This window comes from Panthera uncia, chromosome D1 (genome assembly GCF_023721935.1).
Source record: "Panthera uncia isolate 11264 chromosome D1, Puncia_PCG_1.0, whole genome shotgun sequence".
Taxonomy (NCBI): domain Eukaryota; kingdom Metazoa; phylum Chordata; class Mammalia; order Carnivora; family Felidae; genus Panthera; species Panthera uncia.
Genome location: NC_064808.1, coordinates 109,853,121 through 109,874,645, shown reverse-complemented (window position 1 = coordinate 109,874,645; position 21,525 = coordinate 109,853,121). Strand labels below are relative to the sequence as shown.

Below are 21,525 nucleotides of genomic sequence, written 5' to 3'. Positions count from 1 at the left end.
AAACTTGATCACACGTATTTGTACTGGCTTTTCTCGTCCACCTCAGGCTGCCTGCCTCCCCACTCTTGCTTCCTGGGACCACGTCCCCAGTGAATTAATTGCAGCAACATCTGGACTTGGGCTTTGGTTTCAAAGAAATTTAAAGGAGATAAAAAAATAACCGCATTAAGTTCTAAGCTCAGATTCTGGCAGCTCTTAGGTTAACTTCAGTTTAACAGCCAGAAAATACCACATATTGTCCAGAAGAGAACTATAAAATGAGAAGCAATTTTGGAATTCTTTGTTTCACTTCCTATAGCTGTTCACTTCCTAGGACTCTGTGAAATATGGTTAAAGAAATAACAAGGAACTCAGTTCTGCTCTCAAAAATGTATAGGTGGGCCAAGAACCTCTCATAACTAGTTAGCGCAACAAGCAGGTGTTCTGAGAGGAAGCTCCTACCTCCATGCCTGAAAAAACAGACGTAAGAAGTCTTAGGAAATATGATAGTCTGAAATGGACTCTAATGTTAAAAATGAAATACTTTGTTCTGGGTGACTCGGTTGATTAAGCGCTCGAGTCTCCATTTTGTCTCAGGTCATGATCTCACAGTTTGGGAGGTCGAGCCCTGCGTCGGGCTCTGCATTGACAACATAGAGCCTGCTTGGGATTCTCTCTCCCTCGTCTCTGCCCCTCCCCAGCTCTCGCTCTCTAATAAGTACACTTTAAAAATTTTTTTTAATGTTTTTATTTATTTTTGAGACAGAGAGAGACAGAGCATGAGCAGGGGAGGGGCAGAGAGAGAGGGAGACACAGAATCCGAAGCAGGCTCCAGGCTCTGAGCTGTCAGCACAGAGCCTGACGCGGGGCTCGAACTCACGGACTGTGAGATCATGACCTGAGCCAAAGTCGGATGCCCAACTGACCGAGCCACCCAGGCGCCCCTAATAAATACACTTTTAAAAAAATTAAAAAAAAAATGAAATACTCTGTTCTTACAGGTTCTTTTGCATTTGTTATATTGACGCAATGAATTACTCTTCTCTCTCTCACTTCCCCTAGCACAGTACCTGGGGCATGTCTGCGATTACTTACTGTTGAATGAATGAACGAATGGAATGACAGTACATCCTAGTTTGTTTTCTCATCTCGGAAAGTAAGTTGAGAAAAATGTGCTGACATATTTGAGGGAATTTGTAAAGAAAATCCGATCTTTACAAAATATTTTGTAAATGAAAAGGGTATCTGAAAGATTAATGTCAATGTAATAATTCTGGTAAGACAGTAAGTGCCTGCAAATATAAAATCTGCTATTCCTTTTTATACTTTATATGAACCATGTGGTAGCATCTTAAGAAATTATGGATCACAAGTCAGTCATTTAATATATTTATTTTAAATGCATTTAATAATTTTTGAACCAGAATAAGATACCAAATTCTACTAATTATCTGCGGGATTTAAAAACTAGCAGAATAAGAAAATAGAATGTGCTGGTAATAAATATAGTTTACAATGCACTCATTTAATGTGTGATAATCTGCATTACGTTCTAACAACTGCCGATATGGTGTTATAATGATCTTGATGTCTTGGTTGGCCAGTATGGTCCCTGAAGTCCTACAGTTCTTGGTGGGAAAGAACCATTATCAAATGTATGCATCCAAGCTCAGTTTAATTTCGTGAGCTTCACAGTATTTTGTGCCCAGCACTGTTGTGTTGGTGCGGTAAATCCCACTTACTGGTAGCAGGTGCCCCCCAGAGTATCCCTGGAAAAAAAGAAATGGGGAAGAAGAAATCCAACTACTAGCCCTTTTGCTTGGAATCTAAAAGGACAGAGCAGGGAGGAGGCGGAGGAGGAAGTGGTACTGCCCTTCTTGCTCCTTTCCGGGGGAAGGTGACAATAATCAACTTTGTCATTTTGTGTTGACTCATTTTCTCAAGTGCAGATGTTCTGTCCTGGCTGCTGGACGGACTAGGGCTGCCAGAAGGAAGCATCACAAACTTGGTTGCTTAAAAAACAGTTTATTCTATCACAGTTCTGGAAGCTACAAGTCTAAAATTGAGGTGTTAGGAGGATAAAATTCTTTTCTCTGAAGGCTCTGAGAAGGATCCTTCCTTGCCTCTTGCTGGCCTGTGATGGGTGCTGGCCGTTGTTGGCATGTAGATGCATCATTCCAGGCCCTGTATTACCTTCACGTGACCGTCCCCCTCAGTGTGTGCGGGGACCCTCTTCTTCTGGGACCCCCCTGCTCCAGGATAACTTCATTTTAACTAACTGCATCTCCAAAGACTCTAGTTTCAAACAGAGTACATTCATAGGCACCTAGGACTAGGACTTCAATATCTCTTTCTTGGAGGGACACAATTCAACCCACCACATGGGTCAACAGGATTTTTTTCCAAGACTGGAAAATAGCACCACGTTTTCAGTAAAGGCAAGAGGTTCTGTTTACGTTGTTCATGAGCTCTATGTCTCACTGGAACCCAGTGCTGAACGGTACATAGCAGATATAATTAAGACATGTTTAAGGAGCCTCAGGTATATACGAGCATTCTAGAAGTCAGATAAGTAACAACATAGTGAGCAATGAGGTGACCAGGAAGGCTTCATCTCTTCTCCTGAGCTGGAATAGGTGAGAACTAAATCAGCCCTGTAGACGCTGGACTACTCCAAATGCATTTTCATGGAAGACAGGCCCAGTGAGGACAGTGACAGCAGACATTACTTATGGGTGAGAAAAGTATAAATAGGACACAGTAAAATGAATTTGCAAACTAGACTTTCCTTCCATTCGCAGGAAACTGATGCAGACACGTGTGACTTTGCTTCAGCGTTATCTGCAGTTAAGCCATCTATTGCTTCTTTGAACCCTAGTAATCCTGTGAGCGCTAAGATCAAACGCATAATATGCGGGTCCGATGAAGAAGAGGAAGACGTCTGCCCAAAAAGCAAAAAAAGAACTAGGGTTGAATTAGCTTGTAGAAGGTCTTAGACATTTTCAATTAAAATTGTTCCGATACAACATTGAAACGTAAACGTGCTATTTTACGACTGTAAACAAATTTATTATCAGGGTTTTTTTTTCTACTTACGATTCTGCTGGAAAACTGCATCAACTCTACTTTCTATTCCTGGAAAGATGCTTGCTATGTTTTTGGGATAACCCGTTTGCATGGATTTTCTTTGGTTATCGTATCTGATGAAACAAAAATGTCCCATGTATCAATATAGTATGTAATGATAACAGTTTTATTTAAAGTACAGATACTTTACAAAGTGCCTTCACACATGTTTTCTCATTCAGTCTTTGTTATGTCTTATTTCCTGGGCCTAAGAATGGTTAACTTTTTTCTACCTAAGGGCACATTCCTATTTAGAAAATAGGTGGGTCGCATTAATTCTAAAACAGGGTTTTGATTGCTAGCACAATGTTATTTTCTTTTTTACTTATTTTTATTTTTTTTAATGTTTGTTTATTTTCAAGAGAGAGAGACAGACAGAGTGTGACTGGGGGAAGGGCTAGAGAGAGGGAGACACAGAATCTGAAGCAGGCTCCAGGCTCTGAGCTGTCAGCACAGCACCCGACGTGGGGCTCGAACTCAGAAACTGTGAGATCACGACCTGATTTTCAAAAAGAAAAGCTTGTATTCCCTGTGGATTTACTTAATTGGTGCATAACCAGCTTTCCTCCCTTCCCTCCTCCTCTTCTTCCTCCCCCCTTCCCCCCAGTAGTGAGGTGATAAGTCCAATGTAGACAGCACATTTTTCAGGCCATCCAAACAGCATTTTCTTGAGTGTGTTAGAATTTAACTCATAACAGAATTAGCCTTTTTCTTTGCATCCCTTCCTGGAACCATATTAAGGTTTGCTCTGTTCCCTGACATAGAATCCTCAATACCATTGTGAAGCTTTTTGACTTTATAAAAATGACATTTTCAAAGGCCATGGCAACACTGATGATTTTATGAAAATAAAATGCCTATGAAAGATCACCTGGGTTTTTTTTTAAATCCTCAGATCGCTGGTTGTTAGTGGTTGTAGACAAGGTAAATACAGATTTCAACCTCTAACCAAAAAAAATAGTTTACCTTACCTCCATAACTGGTTGTTTACAAAGAAGAAGATTTCTCCCCTGTAGTAAACAGCGGCATCAATTGCGCGGACACTGCTTGGGAAGCCGTAGTTTGAGATGTCCTTGGGATAACCTGGCTCAATGTCATAGCCACTCAGAGCCCAGTACTGGCTGCCTGCCAATGATTCAGGTTTTATGTTAGATAGGGTTCTTCGATTCCTCTAAAATCGATACCACCTCTTGGTGTAAAATCATCATAGAAACAGCAAGGGAACAATAGTCTTTAACGGACAAAGGTGGTCAAGTTCACTGGGCTGTAATAGCCTCAGTGGTTCCCCAGCACCTACAAAATTTCCAGCATCTCAGCCTGACATTCAGGGCCTCACAGCTGGGTCTTTCCTACGTCCTGACACTCCTATGCAGAGACTGTATTAGAGCCTTGGGGACTCTGAGAACATTATACTGGGGATGGGGCTGACAGAGCACTCAGGGGGTCTAGTAAGGTTTCCTCAGTTTGTAGATGGGGAAACTGAGGCCTGAGGAGGGAACAGCTGCTCAAGTGCACACAGTGGTTATCGGCAGGAACTGGACCCAACCCGGGTCTCCTGACACAAGTCTGGCCAGCATAACCTGCTGTCATCGGCTCACCTCCTCTCAGCTGGGGTGGGGGTGGGGGGAGCTGCAGAGAAGCCTTCCCTTCCCTGCAGGGACAACCTAAATAAGATGAAACCCTAGGCAGTTACCTTTAAATAGGAAAACTAGGTCCTTGTCCAAGTCCTCGTACGCGGCCTGGATGCCGTCTGGCAGGGCCGGCCAGAACAGAGAGATGAAGTTGAGCTCCACCTCTGGCATCTGGGGGTGCCTTCTCCAGAAGAACCTGGCAGAGCACAAAGGACAGGACCGCATGCGGTGGCCCGAGTAGGCAGCTTCTCTGGGTCCTGCACCAGTGCAGCCCCTACCAGGTCCCCGAGAGGGTGGGACGGTTCCCAGCACGGTGACCAGCACAGGGTCGGGGCTTTACAGGATGTCATTCATGTGGGGGGGGGGGGCGCTTCAGTGTTTAGGGGAGGTCACAGGCATGACCTTATCTGATTACATTTTGTCCTGTCCCCTCCTCACACCCTGGCAAGTCTCATTGTATTAGTCTCGTTGTCCCTACAGAAATGACTGAGAATATCTAGAGTATTCCAGCAAAAGTGGTACAAGTAGGCCCAGCCTGTGGTTACGCAATCACAAAGCAGCCAATGGAAAATTGAAAAATTCAACCAGGGAGATGATTTGCCCTCAGATTATGAAGGGATAGCTCCCACTTACTGGCCTGAATTTGGGTGGGTGGGACTGGGTGAGGTTTTGTGCCTAGTAAACCCATGTGTGGAGCCCATGTCTGTGATACTATCACCAACACATGAATGTTTATGCCTGTTGGAGGGTTTCTTTTTTTAAAAATTTTCCTGGATGTTTCGAGTGACCCAGAAAACACAGTCCTTTCCAATAAGGGTCATGTGCACAGAATTCAAAGGAAAAGCTGAGTAATGTGCAAAGTGGGACTTGATTAGAAGCCAGTTCTAAGTTATGCCAGGAAAGTAAGTCAAAGGAAGAAGCAGTTTAATGGCATACCTGTCTTTAAAGAATAAGATTTCTCCACGGAGTGTGGCAATGGCATCAAATGTCAGTCTGGGGTCACAGGCTGTGGGTGTGCTTGGTCCGGTTGGTTGGACAGGGTTGCTTGAAGGTCCTTAAAAAAGGAGGAGGAGGAGGAGGAGGAGGAGGAGGAGGAGGAGGAGATGGAGGAGGAGGAGGAGGAGGAGAAGAAGAAGGAGAAGAAGAAGAAGAAGAAGAAGAAGAAGAAGAAGAAGAAGAAGAAAAAGAAGAAGAAGAAAAAGAAGAAGAAGCAGAAGCAGCAGGAGGAGAAGGAGAAGGAGGAGAAGGAGAAGAAGGAGAAGGAGAAGAAGGAGAAGGAGAAGAAGGAGAAGAAGAAGAAGAAGAAAAAGAAGAAGAAGAAAAAGAAGAAGAAGGAGGAGGAGGAGGAGAAGGAGAAGGAGAAGCAGCAGAAGGAGAAGGAGAAGAAGAAGAAGAAGAAGCAGAAGCAGAAGCAGCAGCAGCAGGAGGAGAAGAAGAAGCAGCAGCAGCAGCAGGAGGAGGAGGAGGAGGAGGAGAAGGAGAAGAAGAAGCAGCAGCAGGAGGAGGAGGAGGAGGAGGAGGAGGAGGAGGAGAAGAAGAAGAAGAAGAAGAAGAAGAAGGAGGAGAAGGAGAAGGAGAAGCAGCAGAAGGAGAAGAAGGAGAAGAAGAAGAAGAAGAAGAAGAAGAAGAAGAAGAAGAAACAGGAGGAGGAGGAGGAGGAGGAGGAGGAGAAGGAGGAGAAGGAGAAGGAAGAGGAGGAGGAGGAGGAGGAGGAGGAGGAGGAGGAGGAGGAGGAGGAGAAAGAGAAGCAGCTTTTTAAAGCCCAATCCAGTGTGACTCTTGGAGTACCCCATTGCTTCTCAGAAGGGGAAGGGTTTCCGCATGAAGAGAAACCCTACCAGACTATCTCACAAGGCAATGAAGGGAATGTACATTCGGCCCTCTTAAAGTTATTATCATTATTTTAAACGACCATGGTGATTTTTAGAGAGAAAGGTCCAGGTCAAGTTGTGAAGTAAGACAATTTGAATTCTATGTCTCCCCCTCCCCGCCCTCCACTTTAAAATCCGAATCCCATCCTTTCCCCCTTCTTGGTTCTTTCCACATTTTTGTCACCCAGGATCCATTTCTTGCTTCCCTGCCAAACCCACCTTCAGGAAGGGAACTGGTATTGGTCCTTGAACCTGTAGCATAAACCTAAGTCATATTTTAGCAGTATTTTTTTCCTATGGGTATTTGTGTTTTCATGTGTTTTTTCATTGTAGAATGAAGGGCTATGCTAGTAGCTGAGAGAATTTAAAACAATGATGGGAAAAGGAAGGAGGTGTTTTTTGGGGAAAGGAGTTGGGGAGGATGGAGCAGGTCTCGTCCTTCTGGAAAATTCTATCATCATGAGAAGGTTCCCGAGCTGGGGTTCCTGGTGTGCCTGGTTCTGTGCTGCTGTCCCCAACTCCGCTCCACACTGGTTTACAGACCCTCCTACCTTCTCATGAGTTTCTCATTCTTACAGCCTCTAGAGACCAGGAAGGCAGCAGGAGGAGACATATAAGATCTGGGCTTGTCTGTGTCCCTCCCTGAGAGCATCAGCCATGTCCTTAAAAGATGTTTCTTTCTCTGCATCCTCCACTGCTATTCCCATTCTGTTCTCCACAGACAACACTTTTATTATGGGCAATATGTATCTGCTTGCTGGCATGTTTCTTGAAATGCCTTCTTTGCCTATATGCACTTTAATGTATGTGGAATCATATACTGTGTAATTTAAACACTGTGTGATATGCATCATTCTGTTTTTTTTTTCCACGAAGCACAAAGTTTTGAAGACCCATATCTGTTGTTGCCACACGCACTTCTAATTCAGTGGTGTCCCTGCCTGGCGTTAGTCTATGGCGCACATCCACCAAATTTGACCGGTACCTTCTTCCCGACAGACCCCAGGAGCCCTCCAACTTCCACCACCACAGACAAGACCGGGAAGAACATCCTTGATGTGCCACACCTCGCCGTGTACCACAGTGTTCTTCCGATAACCTTACCATAGATGGCCTGAATGCCGTTGATGTCATCTTGAGGGAGGGTGTAGGTGCTGGGTTCACGGACAGCATAGATGGGATACATCAAGGCAACCGGGTCAGTGGAGTGAGAGAGCCCCAAGGAATGGCCAAATTCATGGGCAGCAACAAGAAACAAATTATAATCTGCAATGCAAGCACATGTGGTGAATGGCTCCAAGTGGATCCAAGGGTGGAGGAAATTCTGATCTCAAGGAATGCAGCTTCCAAGCCAAAAGCTCCTGGAGAAAGAGCACTGCCCAAGCCTTCTTTTGCATTTTCCCTGCAGGCTTCTGAAGAAATGGAGATTGGAATCAGTCAAGGTAGGAGTTACACGTTCAGATTAAGTGAGCTTTGCATCAAACCTTAGGACCAAGAAAAGTTGCCTTTATTCTGATTCTGGTACTCCATGAGTGTGGACCTGAGGCTGGGAGACCATGGTGGCCCTGCCACCATGGTCTCTTGATGCTCAGCAGCCCTCTCCAGCCTCCCAAGCCCTCAGCTTCAGTAGAGTCTCAGCGGGCACCAGCTCTTCCCAGATTCTGAATTCTCGAAGCAGCTTCAAGGATTCCCCTCCAGAAACAGACAAACACTGCTCCTTCCCCCATCTCTAACTTCCAGGAGCACAGTGCCTTTGCCAGTTGGGAACCCAAAATTCCAAGGTTCACGCTCCTGGCAATTAGCACCCAAGTTCCTTGGCCAAGTCCAAGACCTCCTCACTTGCCCAGCAGACACATGAGGATTTGACTCATGATGTGAATCTCTCAGTCTGGCCATCTCACAGACAGGCTGAGCATTTTGTTACACACCTATCTCTTATACATTAGTAACTAGGGTTGTAGAGTACTTTCCATATGCTAGGAAGTATAATACTATTTAGTCCTCACAACATTCGTATGAAGTATTGTTAGAAATGTTTTTATAGTAAAGGAACTGAATCCCACAGATTTCAGGTATCTCCTTACGGGTCTTGCAATAATAAGTGGTAGAGCTGGGGTCAAATCCAGGTACAAGGGCAAGCCCCATTCTCCAACTACAACGTTCAACTTCCTATTGACAATTAGCCTACACTAATTCTACCCATGCTCCGAGACATTTTTGTCTTGACCATCACGTCCTTGTATTTTTGCAATCATGAATGCATCTCCAAAAACATCTCTGAGTGTTGGGCCTTGAATGGCAAACAGATGTGGGGGATTTGTCATGATGCACAGTCTAGAAGGAGAGATGAATGCCAACAACTTGGATAGCACCAAACAGTGAGGAGAGCAGCTAGAGAAAGAGACACGAAGACTGTTGGGATTCTGAGGAGAATGTCCTCATTTCCAGCTGCGAGACAACAGAGGGGTGGCATGTGACATAGCACAGAAAGAGATTTTGAAAGGGGGGGCTTGGGGCACAATGTGAGCAAATGTAGGGAGGTTGGAAAGCAGGTACTGTCATGCGGGAACGGTGAATGCACAAGGTGGCTGCAGCATGCGACACAGGAAGACAGCCATGAAAGATGAGGGTGTAAAACTACTGAGAGCTTCAATGCCAAGGAAAGGTATTTGGATATTATTTGTTGCAGAAAATGTAAACACTGCAAGGTTAAGTAGGAGAGTAATGTAATCCAAGATAGGCTTTCCAAATATAAATTTTGCTGCCGTGCTAGGAAAAATTAGAGGGAGCAGAGACTTGAGGTAAAGAGCCCAGGTGGGAACCTGTGTCATTTAGTTCAGCTAAGAGGGAATGACCATGTGGACCGGTGAGGAGGGCTCTAGGAATTCTAAGTAGCAGAGAGTGTTATCTGTCTTAGGGTATAGGCAGCTCCTAGCACAGGGACTTGGGTAGAATAAGTTCTTTGAGAACTTGGTGGGAGAAACTTGGTTCTTTGAGAAAATGGTGGGAAGAACAGGTCCCAAGCAAGGATAAAAGGTTCCTTTCCTACTTTCTAGAATGTGTTCTGTGGCGTACTGTTACTTGTGGCCTTGTGAAGTACCACATGGTCCAGATACACCTGTCCTTATTCTCAATCCTTCCCTTCAGGTGATCTGACTCTTATCATGAGTCTTCTCCTGAAAGGTTTGGTTTGTCCCCAGGAACACACCACTGAAGAAGAGCTCCACAAAGATGACATAACTTGACAAGAAAGATGGCGGCTCATTTCCAAGTGGGATAGGTTTCTAAATGAACCCAACTGTTTCTGGATTTCCAAAAATAGGGGCCTTTTCCAAACATCATTAAATTTCAGAATATGAAAAGAAAGATACACCCTAAAGCAGTGGTCAGCAAACTTTTTCTGTAAAGGTTTAGATAGTAAATATTTTAGGCTTTGTGATTTCTGTGAGTACTTCTGTAGGAGGTACTCAACTCTGCTGTTGTGCCATGGAAACAGCCATAGATGGTACATAAACAAGGGGGCCTTGTTTCAATAAAACTTTATACAAACAGGACCGGCTGGATTTACCCGTCGTCTGTAGCCTTTTGATTTCTATCCTAGGAAACAAGGTCAGTACTTAGCCTTAGGCTTTTCAAAAACCTAAATTGACCTAATATGAGGTAGGGAAATTTTAAAAAGGTCCATTTGTGTGGGTTTGAAATGTTAAAACCCCTTGGATGTGTGTATGTATCTACGTGGTGCTGCTAACATGACAAAGTTCACTCAGAAGCTGCATGTGGACATGCCCTTGGTTAACTTACTTTCAAAATTTGTGGTCCATGTTTCTTGTTCATCGAAGTGAGCGTCTCCCCCAATACCTGGGCCTGGCTGGAAGGCATGAGCGAGGATTCCATTGGGTCCATCAAATGGAGAATTGTCACCATGATCTGAAATAGAACAACCCGTATCAGGTCCTTGCCGAGTCTCAGGTTAGCTCGTGAAAGTAAAACTGAGCTCGAGGGCAGAGGGCCTACCTCCTTCGTAAAAAGCGATATCGATGTCTGCTTTTCCCTGCGAGATCTTGGTGAAGGTCAAGGATGATGCGTTAGCCCATATTTGAAAGGCTGTGCTAATGGCAGTTTCCACCTTGGCCTGGGACAACTGCGTGGTGTACTTCAGGATCCTTCAAAATGAGCACAAGGCGTGTCACCACACTGAGCTCATCCACCTGGGGGTCAGTGACATGATGCGCTGCCCCTGGACAGGGTCTAATGAGGGCTCGGGGCTGCGGACAAGTCCCTCCGTATCTTCAAACTCGGTGTCTTTGTTCCTAAGAGGAGGATCGTAACATAGCTCCCCTCTCAGAGGGCTGTTGGGGGATTCAATACATGTAGGGCCTTCCACTCGGGACTCGGCAGATCGTGGTATTTGACGGAGATCGTTCTCATCAGGATACGCGGGGAGTAATGACTAAGCCTTTGTCGGGGCCTGAAGGGGGTTCACAGAGGGACAGTCTGATGTGGCCATCGTCCCTTAGACTTGGAGGAGGAGCACGAAAACTCCAGGCTTTGGGGTGAGGAGAGCCTGTGGGGTCTTTGCTCTTTCCCCCCTGGCCTCACTCACTAGACTCTGGTCTCCCCGGGGTGGGGACACGGGGTCCCGTGGGTCCCGTGTCCTGGGGCAGCGCCTGGCGTGTCACACACGCTCGCGAACACCCCTAACGCGTCCCGAAGCTCGGGAAACTCACCTGTAGGTCAGGTTCGTATGTTTCCACCTGGGGTTTCCCGGGGTCACCATGAAGTCCCCGTTGTCAGGCACCCCGCAGCGCGGCTTCCGCATCATCTCCAGCGTTTCCTCATCTGGCTTCCCCGTCTCGTTCAAGCCAAAGAATCGCTGCATCTCTCTGAGCTTGTCCACAACCACACTGGTGCCGTTGCTCCGTCCGGACCGGTATTCGCCCCGCGGCAGCTGGTAGAACCTCTCCAGGTAACTCTGGGCCGAGACACACACGTGAGGGGACTCGCTCAGTCACCTCCGTCGGTGCTCTGGGCTTCCCGGCGTCCTTCCTAAGTCACTCCCAACCGTCTAACAAGCTGGTAGTCACGGGAGCAAACACAGAGTCGCAGCCCGGAGTTGAGAGAACGCTGTCCCTTGGTCAGCACGGCCCCTCCATTCGGAGCTCCCGGGAATGTTTATACATAAAAACAGGTATGGGGCGCCTGGGTGGCTCAGTCGGTTGAGCGGCCGACTTCGGCTCAGGTCACGATCTCGCGGTCTGTGAGTTCCAGCCCCCCGTCAGGCTCTGTGCTGACAGCTCAGAGCCTGGAGCCTGTTTCCGATTCTGTGTCTCCCTCTCTCTCTGATCCTCCCCCGTTCATGCTCTGTCTCTCTCTGTCTCAAAAATAAATAAACGTTAAAAAAAAAAATAAAAACCATAAAAACAGGTATTCTGTAAGGGTTGAGGTCCAAGGCCGCATGCAAGATGCTCGTATGCAGTCAGGAGACTGGCTAGGCCTTCCTAATTTCTTGAAGTGTTTTAAGTTCATTTATTTTGACAAAAGGAGGGAGGGGTGTAGAGAGAGGGGGAGAGAATCCCAACGAGACGCTGCTGACACTGTGAGCGCAGAGTGGGATGTGGGGCTCCATCTAACGAACCGCGAGATCGTGACCTGAGCTGAAATTGGACGTTTACTGACCAAGCCGCTCAGGTGCCCCCGCATTTGTTGATGTTTTAAGGTATCAGTTGCATCAATGCAGAGTCTCTCTTACGTATCTTTTTGCTCCTCTAGAGAAGGTTTAGTCCCTGTCGCTAAGAAAGGCAAGTGCGTGCGTGGAGGGAAATTGCTGAGACGCCCATTCAAGTCCCAGACCTTCTGGATGCTTCACAAGTGAGAACGGACAGTTTCACGAGAGCTCCGGATAGGTTTGGGACAACGGCACCATCATCGGCATTAGCCTCTTATCCACCACAGATCCTCTGGAAGGGGCTAGGGGCACATGACAGAGCACAGAAATGGGGAAGGGGGGATTCACAGAGGCTGGGGTTCGAATACTAGCTCTGCCTTAGATTAACTGAGTTTTGGGGCGCATCACAGAAGTCATTCAAGACTCACTTTAGTGTCCACAGTGGGAACAATAATCCCCCCTTGCAGGGCTGCAGTGAGGTCGACATGAGACAGTGTTGGAGAAACGCTTAGCGGGGTGTCTTGTGTGGAGTAAGCACTCCGTGAGCTCTAGCTATTAGCCTGGGGCTTAGTATTCTCACTGCAAGATATATTCAAGAACAAAGCAAAGGGAAAAAGCAAAAGAAAGAATGCTTTTCTACAACTGCAACGCTAAGAAAACTGCACGTGACAAATCGGTGACAGCGTTCCTGGTGCTTCTTCAAAATGTGGTCTGACTCTTGTACTGTGGGATGAGGGGAAAAGCTATGGGTTTGGCTTTGATGGTGCCCGGAATAGTTCGTAGACAGCCTCAGAATCTGGAGTAGAAAGTCTCACTGCACTACGCATTGCTTTCTAGTTCCTTCTGATTTCCTGTCCTCATGCTCTCTAGTCCCCCTGAGATTTTTGGCTGTGAAGACAAGTCCGTACAGACAACACCGGACATGGAGTCACTGGGCTGCATATAAGCGAACGGGGGAATCTTAGGTTTGCGAGAAAGAAAATCATTTAGTCTTGCAATTAAAACCGTTCCTGCTCAACGGCTCCCCAGCCGGAGGGAGCCCAACAGCAATATTTTTCCTGGGTTCGAAGAGCCCCGCCTGGGGCCCTCCAAACCCCTGACACGAGACGTTTAAGCTCAAACAAAGCAACTGCACAATTCCATTCTGGCTGATTTAACTAGAAAGAAGAAACAACCCACACGATTTCCTAATAAGCGGCACGTCAACCACGCGCCTGCCGGATTGTCAACTTACCTGAACGACTTGCGTGGTCTCCTCTTCCGGGGATTCCCAACGTACCGGAAAGGCCCCGGAGAGGTGCAGGAGGAATGAGAGCAGAGGCAGAAGCATCGTCAGACTGAACATGGCCTTTCCCACAAGCACCGCCATCCTGGCCTTGCTCTGGCCCTTGGGGCAGGGTCCTCCCCTCCTGGGTACCCTCCAGTTCAGCGGATCGGATGTCCCTCACGGTCCTCTTCTGGTCTCTTATAAAAGCTGTGTTTTGAACAATTGCCCCATCAGCAACATGAAGCAACACGGGTTAATGATGCTTGGAGACTTGTGCAAGGCCACAACATGATGTGGGACTCCACGGCGGGCTGGCGGTGTCCTGCAACAGAAAAACAATTGCAACTTGCTCTTCTCTGTTCTTGGGGTTTTTTGGTCAGGGATTTACTCTTGCCAAGCTGTCTGGTCTAGGGGAAGGAAGGGAAGCTTGATCCTGAAGTTCGAGAACAGCAGTTACCTGTGGGTTTCCATTTCCTAGGTGTGGCAGATGCTGGGGCCGGGTTAATTTATGCAGGGGTGTTGTTGGATTCATGGTAGTTATCTTGGGGCCGGGGATCCCAGAGACTCTCTGGATGTGAGGAGAGCGTGGCTGGGCGTGTGGTCAGCAAGCAGGGCCCGTGTGGGGTCCTGGAGCAGCTTCTGGGAGATGGGGGTTGGGCGTCAGTGTATTAGAGAATCCCCAGGCTGCAAGCTGGATTTTCCATGGGAAGGACAAAGAAAGCAATAGTGATGATGATAAGCATACACAGTGTGTTGAGTACGTACGACGTCCCACATGTACCTGATGTACATCTGTTGTGTCCGGCCATCCTCGCACGGCCTTGGGATGCTGTCATGTCCTGCATTTTGCAGAGGAGATCAGATCCGGAGAAGAGAACTTGTACGTCATGCACTGAGTGAGGGGGGTGGGAGGTGGCTCGGACTCAATCCAAGCGATGGGTCCTGAGACTCCGAGCGGGCAGGCACTCCAGCAGCCACACCTGGGAGCCCGGCTGCCCCACGATGAGCACCCGGTCCAGGCCTGCAACAAACTGGGGGACCCTGGCTTGTGTTCACCGAGGAGGACGAGACGGTGTGTGTGCGTGTGCCCCCAGGGAAAAGACGTGGGGAGAGGATTTTCAGCCCCTGTGGCTGCAAATGGGCTGCACTGGTTTTGAGGGGCCCCTGGGCAGGTTTTAAATCATGTCACCTGGTCACAGTTATTCTGATGTACATGTAGATCATGTCACTAGACAGTCTTTGCGTGTGTTCATTTGCATATATTTACATATATCCTGCAAGGACAGGTGTGTGGTGTATAAATGTGTTTGTCAACATGACCAATGTTTACGACATAGGACATGTGTTGATATGGAAATAGGCTTTTGTTTGGGATGCTATATAGTACTTAGTTCGGGTCCCTCTAGAAGTTTCTCATGAGCTTTGGAAAAATCCAAAGAAATCCGTCTCAGGTTAGAACATATCTGGGCAGCAGATTAAGGCTCCTGGTGTAGATTCCTGCATTCACCCAAATGTTTCCTGTGACCCAGCATATGCCAGGTGCTGTGACGGGTACTCGATTATGGGAGAGAAGGTCAGAGGGGTTGGGATGAAATGCTATGGGAGTCTGGAGGACAAAGCCATGGTGGGGGAAGGTGGAATCAAGGAAGGCTTCACGGACGAGGTTGAGCTAGAACTGGACCTTGAAGGGCAAACACGAGGCAAACGTGCACAGTTGCAGAAGCCCAGGCCCTGAATGCGTGTGCAACCTCCTCGGGTTTTTCAAGCCGTTCTAAGGTCGTGATCATGTCAACCGTCCCAGGCGCACAACTTAATCAGGATGTGGCTTCCCCCAGTTTATTTTTTTTTAAAGTATTTTTTTAACGTTTATTTTTGAGATGGGGGGGACAGCATGAACGGGGGAGGGTCAGAGAGAGAGGGAGACACAGAATCTGAAACAGGCTCCAGGCTCTGAGCTGTCAGCACAGAGCCTGACGCAGGGCTTGAACTCACGGACCGCGAGATCATGACCTGAGCCGAAGTCGGACGCTTAACCGACTGAGCCACCCAGGTGCCCCGCTTCCCCCAGTTTAGATCTCTAGTGACAAATCCTCTGCCCACTAAGGTTGCCTGAACACTGGTCTACCCTGTGTTGAGATATTTTGATGCATTGGCTTGTTTACAAGGTTCCTAAAGGCACTTTCTTCTGAACATCCTGGTCAGTGATTTATGCAAGAATCCAAAACTTGTGGTGTTTGTATAAAGGTTATGCTAGACAGAATTCTCCAAAAAAATAAAAATAGAAGGACCTTATGTTCTAGTAATGCACTTCTGGGTATTTACCCAAGGAAAAGGACGACACTAATATATATATGCACCCCTATGTTTATTGCAGCATTATCTACAACAGCCAAATATGGAAGCAACGTAAGTGTCCGTAGATAGATGAATGGATAAAGAAGATGGGATATATATAATACAGATATATAATATATAGTGAAAAATTATATATAATAGGATAATTATATATAATAGAATATTACTCAGCCATAAAAAAGAATGAAATCTTGTCATTGTGACAACATGAATGGACCGAGAGTGTATTATGCTAAGTGAAATAAGTCAGACAGAGAAAGACAAATACCATATGATTTCACTTATATTTGAAATCTAAAAAACCAAATGAGGGGTGCCTGGCTCACTCAGTCAATGCAGCATGTGACTCTGGATCGTGGGGTCGTGAGTTCGACCCCCATGTTGGGTGTGGAGATTACCTAAAAATAAAACCTTAAACCTTAAAAAAAAAAACAAACCCTAATGCACAAACAACCACAAAAACAGAAACAGACTCAAATATGGAGGATGAGGGGTGGCCCGAGGGAAGGGGACGGGGAGACAGAAGAGGTGGGTAAAGGGGGAAGAGATACAAACCCATGGTTATCAAAGAGATAAGTTGGAGATGGGAAGCACAGGTGAGGAATACAGTCAGTAATACCGTAATGACCTTGTGTGGGGACAGAGGGTGGCAGGGCCCGATGCCGTGAACACATGGTTACGTGTGGACTTGTAGAATCATGATTTTCTACACCAGATGCTCCTGTCGTTTGTCACCTACGCTTCTGGAGCTGCGACGAGAGGTGGAAAAAACGACGTAAGTTTTGTGGGCCTCCAGGTTTTGAGTCCTTCCTTCACACGTGACCACTGCCTGTCTGCCTGCCATCCGTGCCTCACCCCTTCTGATGCCTGGAGCCCACACTGCTTTCAGGTCCTCTACCCTCAGAAAATGTACTACGTGGAAAGGTCGACTGTCAGTCATTTACACTTTAGTGTGAATTTAGGGGCTATTTGCCTTTTAAGTCAACTTACTTGGAAAAAAAAAAAGCAAACAATTTGTTAGAAAATGAAGGCTTTCTTCTGTAGAAGAGGCGTTTGGGATTGAGTAAGAAGATGGAGGAAATTAAGTTCTGGACAGACGATCCAAGGCAATGGTGGGCCTCCCTATTGCCGTCTTGGGCAGCAACCTCGTCTGATGATCCGATATGCTGTCCCCCAGCAGCGACCGCAAGCTGTACTGTTGTAGTTCGCTTTTGCATCTTAGCCCCAAAGAACCGAAACTGCAAGATTTAGTCTGTTTTCTGTTTAATTAAAAAAAAAAAAAATGGGTCCAGGCAGCTGGGATGGGCATAGGTGGCAGGGAAAGCCGGACATGTGGATGTGTGCCTGAATTTTGAGGCGGAGTGGGAGTTTGCTAACAGGAACGTGATCTGGGGTAGGAAACAAGGTCACCAAGCCTGGAAGTATACCCCGCGTGGCACACGGCTAATCTGCTTCATAGCAGCCAAGGAACGCGTCCTGTGCCTCACGCATTTTAACTCTGTGATCAGGATGGAGGTCTACACACGTGAGCCGGTTAGCAGGGTGATTGTTGGGGTCGGTTGTGGTGAAGCGTAAACAACATTGCGCTTGACATTGTGCCCAGTGGGCTCGACTTTTAGCTTTGCCACTTCCTACTCGTGCAACTCCTCACAGCTCTCCTGTTGTCGTGAGTTCCACACGTTGGACACCTCGCACGGCCTCGGGACGATTAGAGGAGACGCTGCGGGTGACCACCTGTGGACACCCTCCAGGGCGGTGTCCTCTTTGGGGGATGAACGCGGTGGCCGCGCTTCCATTTTGCGAACCGAGGTCGCAGTGTCGAAAAGCTCTTTTCCAGAAAGAGAAGTGTTCGCGGTTAAGCCACCGAGTGACGAAATAACTTCCATGCAGTTTCTGTCCGTGTCCAGAGCCCGGTGCAGCCAGAGGACATGTGGTAACTCCTTGTGCAGAGCACAAGTGGTTAGGATAGAAATCACTCCAATCATCATGAATGACCCCCTGTGCCGAGCCAGCGGTCTTTGCCGTTGGCGGAGGTAAAGGTGTGCGTGGGCGTCTGGACTCGGTCTCGGGTGTTCAGTCTCTCTCACCTCCCGTAAGCTTCATAACCACCCGAGGAAGTAGGGGTTGGCATCCTTATCTTAAAGTTAAGGACAAGGAGGTTCAGAGATGCCACCAAATGGGCCTTTCTGTGGATCCTTCCAAGCATCTCTCCCCTTTGCTCCCAGTGAGGAAAAACTCAAAACGAGGTAACCGTTCTCCCTCTTGGCTGACCCTCAGGATGTGCATTAAACTCAGATAGGTGCACCCTGCTCCAGCTGCTGCGCCCGAGTCTCTGGGGAGGTTCCCAGGCATGTGCCAATTTAGAGAGCATCCCGGGTGACTCAGAAAAGGAGTTCAGGACCTTTGCGGTGGGGAGCCTGGGTGGCTCGGTCGGTTGAGCGTCCGACTCTCGACTTGGGCTCAGGTCATGCTGTCAGGGAGCGGGAGCCCAGGGTCAAGCTCTGTGCTGACAGTGAGCTGGCTTGGGATTCGCTCTCTCTGCCCCCTCCCCCACATGTGCTTTCTCTCTCTCTCTCTCTCTCAAAAAAAAAAAAAAAAAAAAAACTTAAAAAAGAAAAGAAAAAAATCTTTGCTGCAAAGAGGATTGAGAACATACGACAAGAGAGGGGACCATCACACCTCCAGGGCTGAAAAGAATGAACAGTCACATCCTACTGGGGAGCTCAGCAAAGCCCAGGAGGTGAATTCTGAACGTGGGCTGGATTTTGGGATGGAGGCTGGGGTGGATGGGTTGTGGTGGGTTAGGGCAGAGAGAGGAGGAAGGTTGGGTTGTACCAGGGGGTTAACACGGTTCCTGGTGAATGTGTGTCCAGCTTATTAAGACAAGCAAGTTGCAGTGGTGGCTGGAACCCAGCGGTGGAGGGACAGGACTGAGCGTCAACAGGCCGCTGAGAAGCGGCCGCCGTAGGTTCCTGAGCCGAGTCAGTGCAGGTAACCTTGGCCACAGCCTCCAGGGCAGACCCGGGGGGGATGGAGTTTGGGTGAGGGGCATGGTGACCTGGGTCTTCCTCCAGGACGAGGAGACACAGCTCTGGGGGGCAGGCTGGATGGGGAGGAAGGACGTGGAGGAGGCCGGAGGTACCGTTGCGTCACACACGTGCCCTGGGGCGTCCACACCGCTAACATCCAGGGCCCCGATGAGTGAGGGGGTGGTCCCGCGGGTGACAGGTGGGGCACAGGAGCAGCTGTGGTGGCCATGCGCATGCAGGATGGCTGCAGGCGGCAGCGGGAGCCCCCCACCCCCACCCGGTCTTCCAGCCTGTGCTTCCTCCCAGGCGGAGCGCGGGGAGGGTGAGACCGCACGGATGGTCAGTACCTGTCCCCACCAGGGCACGATGCCACTTCTCTAGGCGGCTCTGCTGGAGGCAGGAAGCCACTGAGTGGATCTCCCCAAAGTCTCTCTCCTCCCGTCAGCCGGCCTGGCCTGTGGCTGCGGTTTCTGATTTCCTTTTTCCGGAGCGGAGTCTTTCCTGAAGCTTCTCCCGTCCGGTGTCCAGCCTCCCGCCCAGCTATCCCGCGAGATGACGTCACCTGTGACGCCCGTCACCCCAGGACCCTGGGAACCGCCCCGCGGTGTCCGCGGACGTGCCCGCGTTTCTGCAGCAGCATGCACCCTGCCACACGGCCTGTCCTTGTCTGCCAGCAGCGGGTGTCCCCTGGGGCGGAAAACTAACCCCCCCCCCCCCCAAGCTCCCGTCCTCACGGTCAGCCTTCCTTGGGGGCTGGGCCTGCTCTGAGCGCCCCCTGCTCGGTGCGCCCTCACACCACGCCCCTGCTCCGTGCGCCCCCTTCCGTGCACTCCCGTCCGTGCACCCTCACACCATCACACGGCGCCCCTGCTCCGTGCGCCCCCTTCCGTACACCCTCACACCATCACACGGCGCCCCTGCTCCTCACCCCCCGCCCCCCGCCCCCCAGCCCATCCCCGCCTGGGTCGAGGGGAACCCCTCTGGACTAGCTCTGCCTCCCACCTGTAAAGTCCCCACTAGACTCTGTTCTCGTCTGGGTCAATGAATCTCAACTAATTTTTTCGGCCTAAAATACCAGAAAAACACAGCCTACCCCCTGACGACTGGTGTGTCCCGGGCAGTGCCCCAGCCTCCTCTGGCTGCTTTAACAAGTTACCCACGAGCTCGGTGCCCTTGAAACAAGACGTTGGATCATCTCACCGTTCTGTGGTCACAGATCTGCTGGGGGCCTCTCCGGACTACAACCCAACTGTGAGCAGGGCTCCGGTCCCTTCTGGAGGCTCCAGAGGAGATGTTCCCAGCTTCCAGGGCGGCCTGCACACCTTGGCCGTGGCCCCTTGCTGCGGCTGCAAAGCCAGCCAGCCTGCTTCTCCCCACCTCTTCTCCCTGCCTCACCTCCTGCCCCGACCAGCAAGGGTTTCTCCACTTTAAGGATTTGCGCGATTGGATTGAGGCCACCTGGATAACCCAGGCGGTTCCCCCACGTCAAGGTCCTCAACCTTATTCACACCTGTAAAGTCTGCTCAGCCACGTAAGCAAACGTGTTCACAGATCTCAGGGATTAGGCATCCTGGAATTCGGGCGTTTGGGGGCTCTTGTCCGCCTCCCGCAGGCCATCATTTTCAACGGGAACATTTTCAGCGGGAGGCGGTTAGTAACTGTGTGGGGTGATTGCGCCTGAGGATCTGTGGGTTGGCCTGGGGTTTGAGGAGATTATGTCCTAAAATCCCAGGACCACCTGCATCCACCCCGGTCCTCAGTTTGACTTTGGATAGGAAGACTGTGCCACGTAAATGTCTACTGGACACCCGTTATAGGCCAGGGGTTGTCCTCAGAGCCTTTGCAAAGTCACTTTCATGTAAACAGGTTAAGCGAGTGATTCAAGGTCACCCAGCTAACAGGTAAATGGAGTTGGGGGCCCAGGTTTGGTTTTATAACGCCCCCTCCGAAGCTATTTCTGTTGGAGCTCAGCGAAGTCACGGACCAGAGTTGACCTGTCATCTCAGGATTGTTTAAATGGTGTACTGAGGTCCCCACGGAGACCTTCCCCACGGGGACCTTCTGGCTCTTCCTTGTCCCCAGTTCTGCGAGTGTGATTGCCTAGGGCAAGGGGGTGGAGCCCGAACTGAAGAGCCTGGTGTCCTCATAGGCGGCCAGTCTCTCTTTTGCAGGTGGGGCCAAGGTCTGGAGGCCTGGGTTTGACCTTTCGCCACCCCCCACCTCCATTCACCTGACCCTGGACAGGTTCCTCAGTCTCTGCGCCTCGGTTTCACATCCCTGATGAGCCACTTATTGCCGCGGGGTCCCATCCCGAAGCCTGGGTCTCCTCAGTGGTGCCCCCCTGGCCGGAACGCTGTAAAGACTCCAGGCAGGTGCAGGTGTGACGGGAGGGGCTCAGCCCACTGCCCGGCACCCGGAGCGAGAGTGACCGTTTTCTGTCAGTCGTGTGAGAGACGATCTCCCACGACAGCCGTGCGTCTTAGAGGCAGCGGATGGAAAGCAGGTCATAAACTGAAGTTCACAGGACTCACAAAAAATCGTTGAAAATATTCTAGTAATACAGGACCACACGTTTCTGTGAAAAGCAATTTCAAACACTCCT

At 49.1% G+C, this 21,525-nt stretch overlaps 1 protein-coding gene across 1 annotated transcript; it reads right to left on the bottom strand.

The window, feature by feature from the left end:
• Positions 1-1,821: 1,821 nt before the first annotated feature.
• Positions 1,822-13,983, bottom strand: MMP8 (matrix metallopeptidase 8). The gene is made up of 10 exons (XM_049614292.1): positions 13,507-13,983; positions 11,335-11,579; positions 10,622-10,770; positions 10,409-10,534; positions 7,712-7,873; positions 5,673-5,790; positions 4,799-4,932; positions 4,077-4,230; positions 3,076-3,179; positions 1,822-2,920 (listed from the first exon to the last, which is right to left on the bottom strand). The coding sequence occupies exons 1-10, from the start codon at positions 13,639-13,641 to the stop codon at positions 2,817-2,819; spliced, it is 1,431 nt and encodes a 476-aa protein (XP_049470249.1). The 5' UTR covers positions 13,642-13,983; the 3' UTR covers positions 1,822-2,816.
• Positions 13,984-21,525: the final 7,542 nt, after the last annotated feature.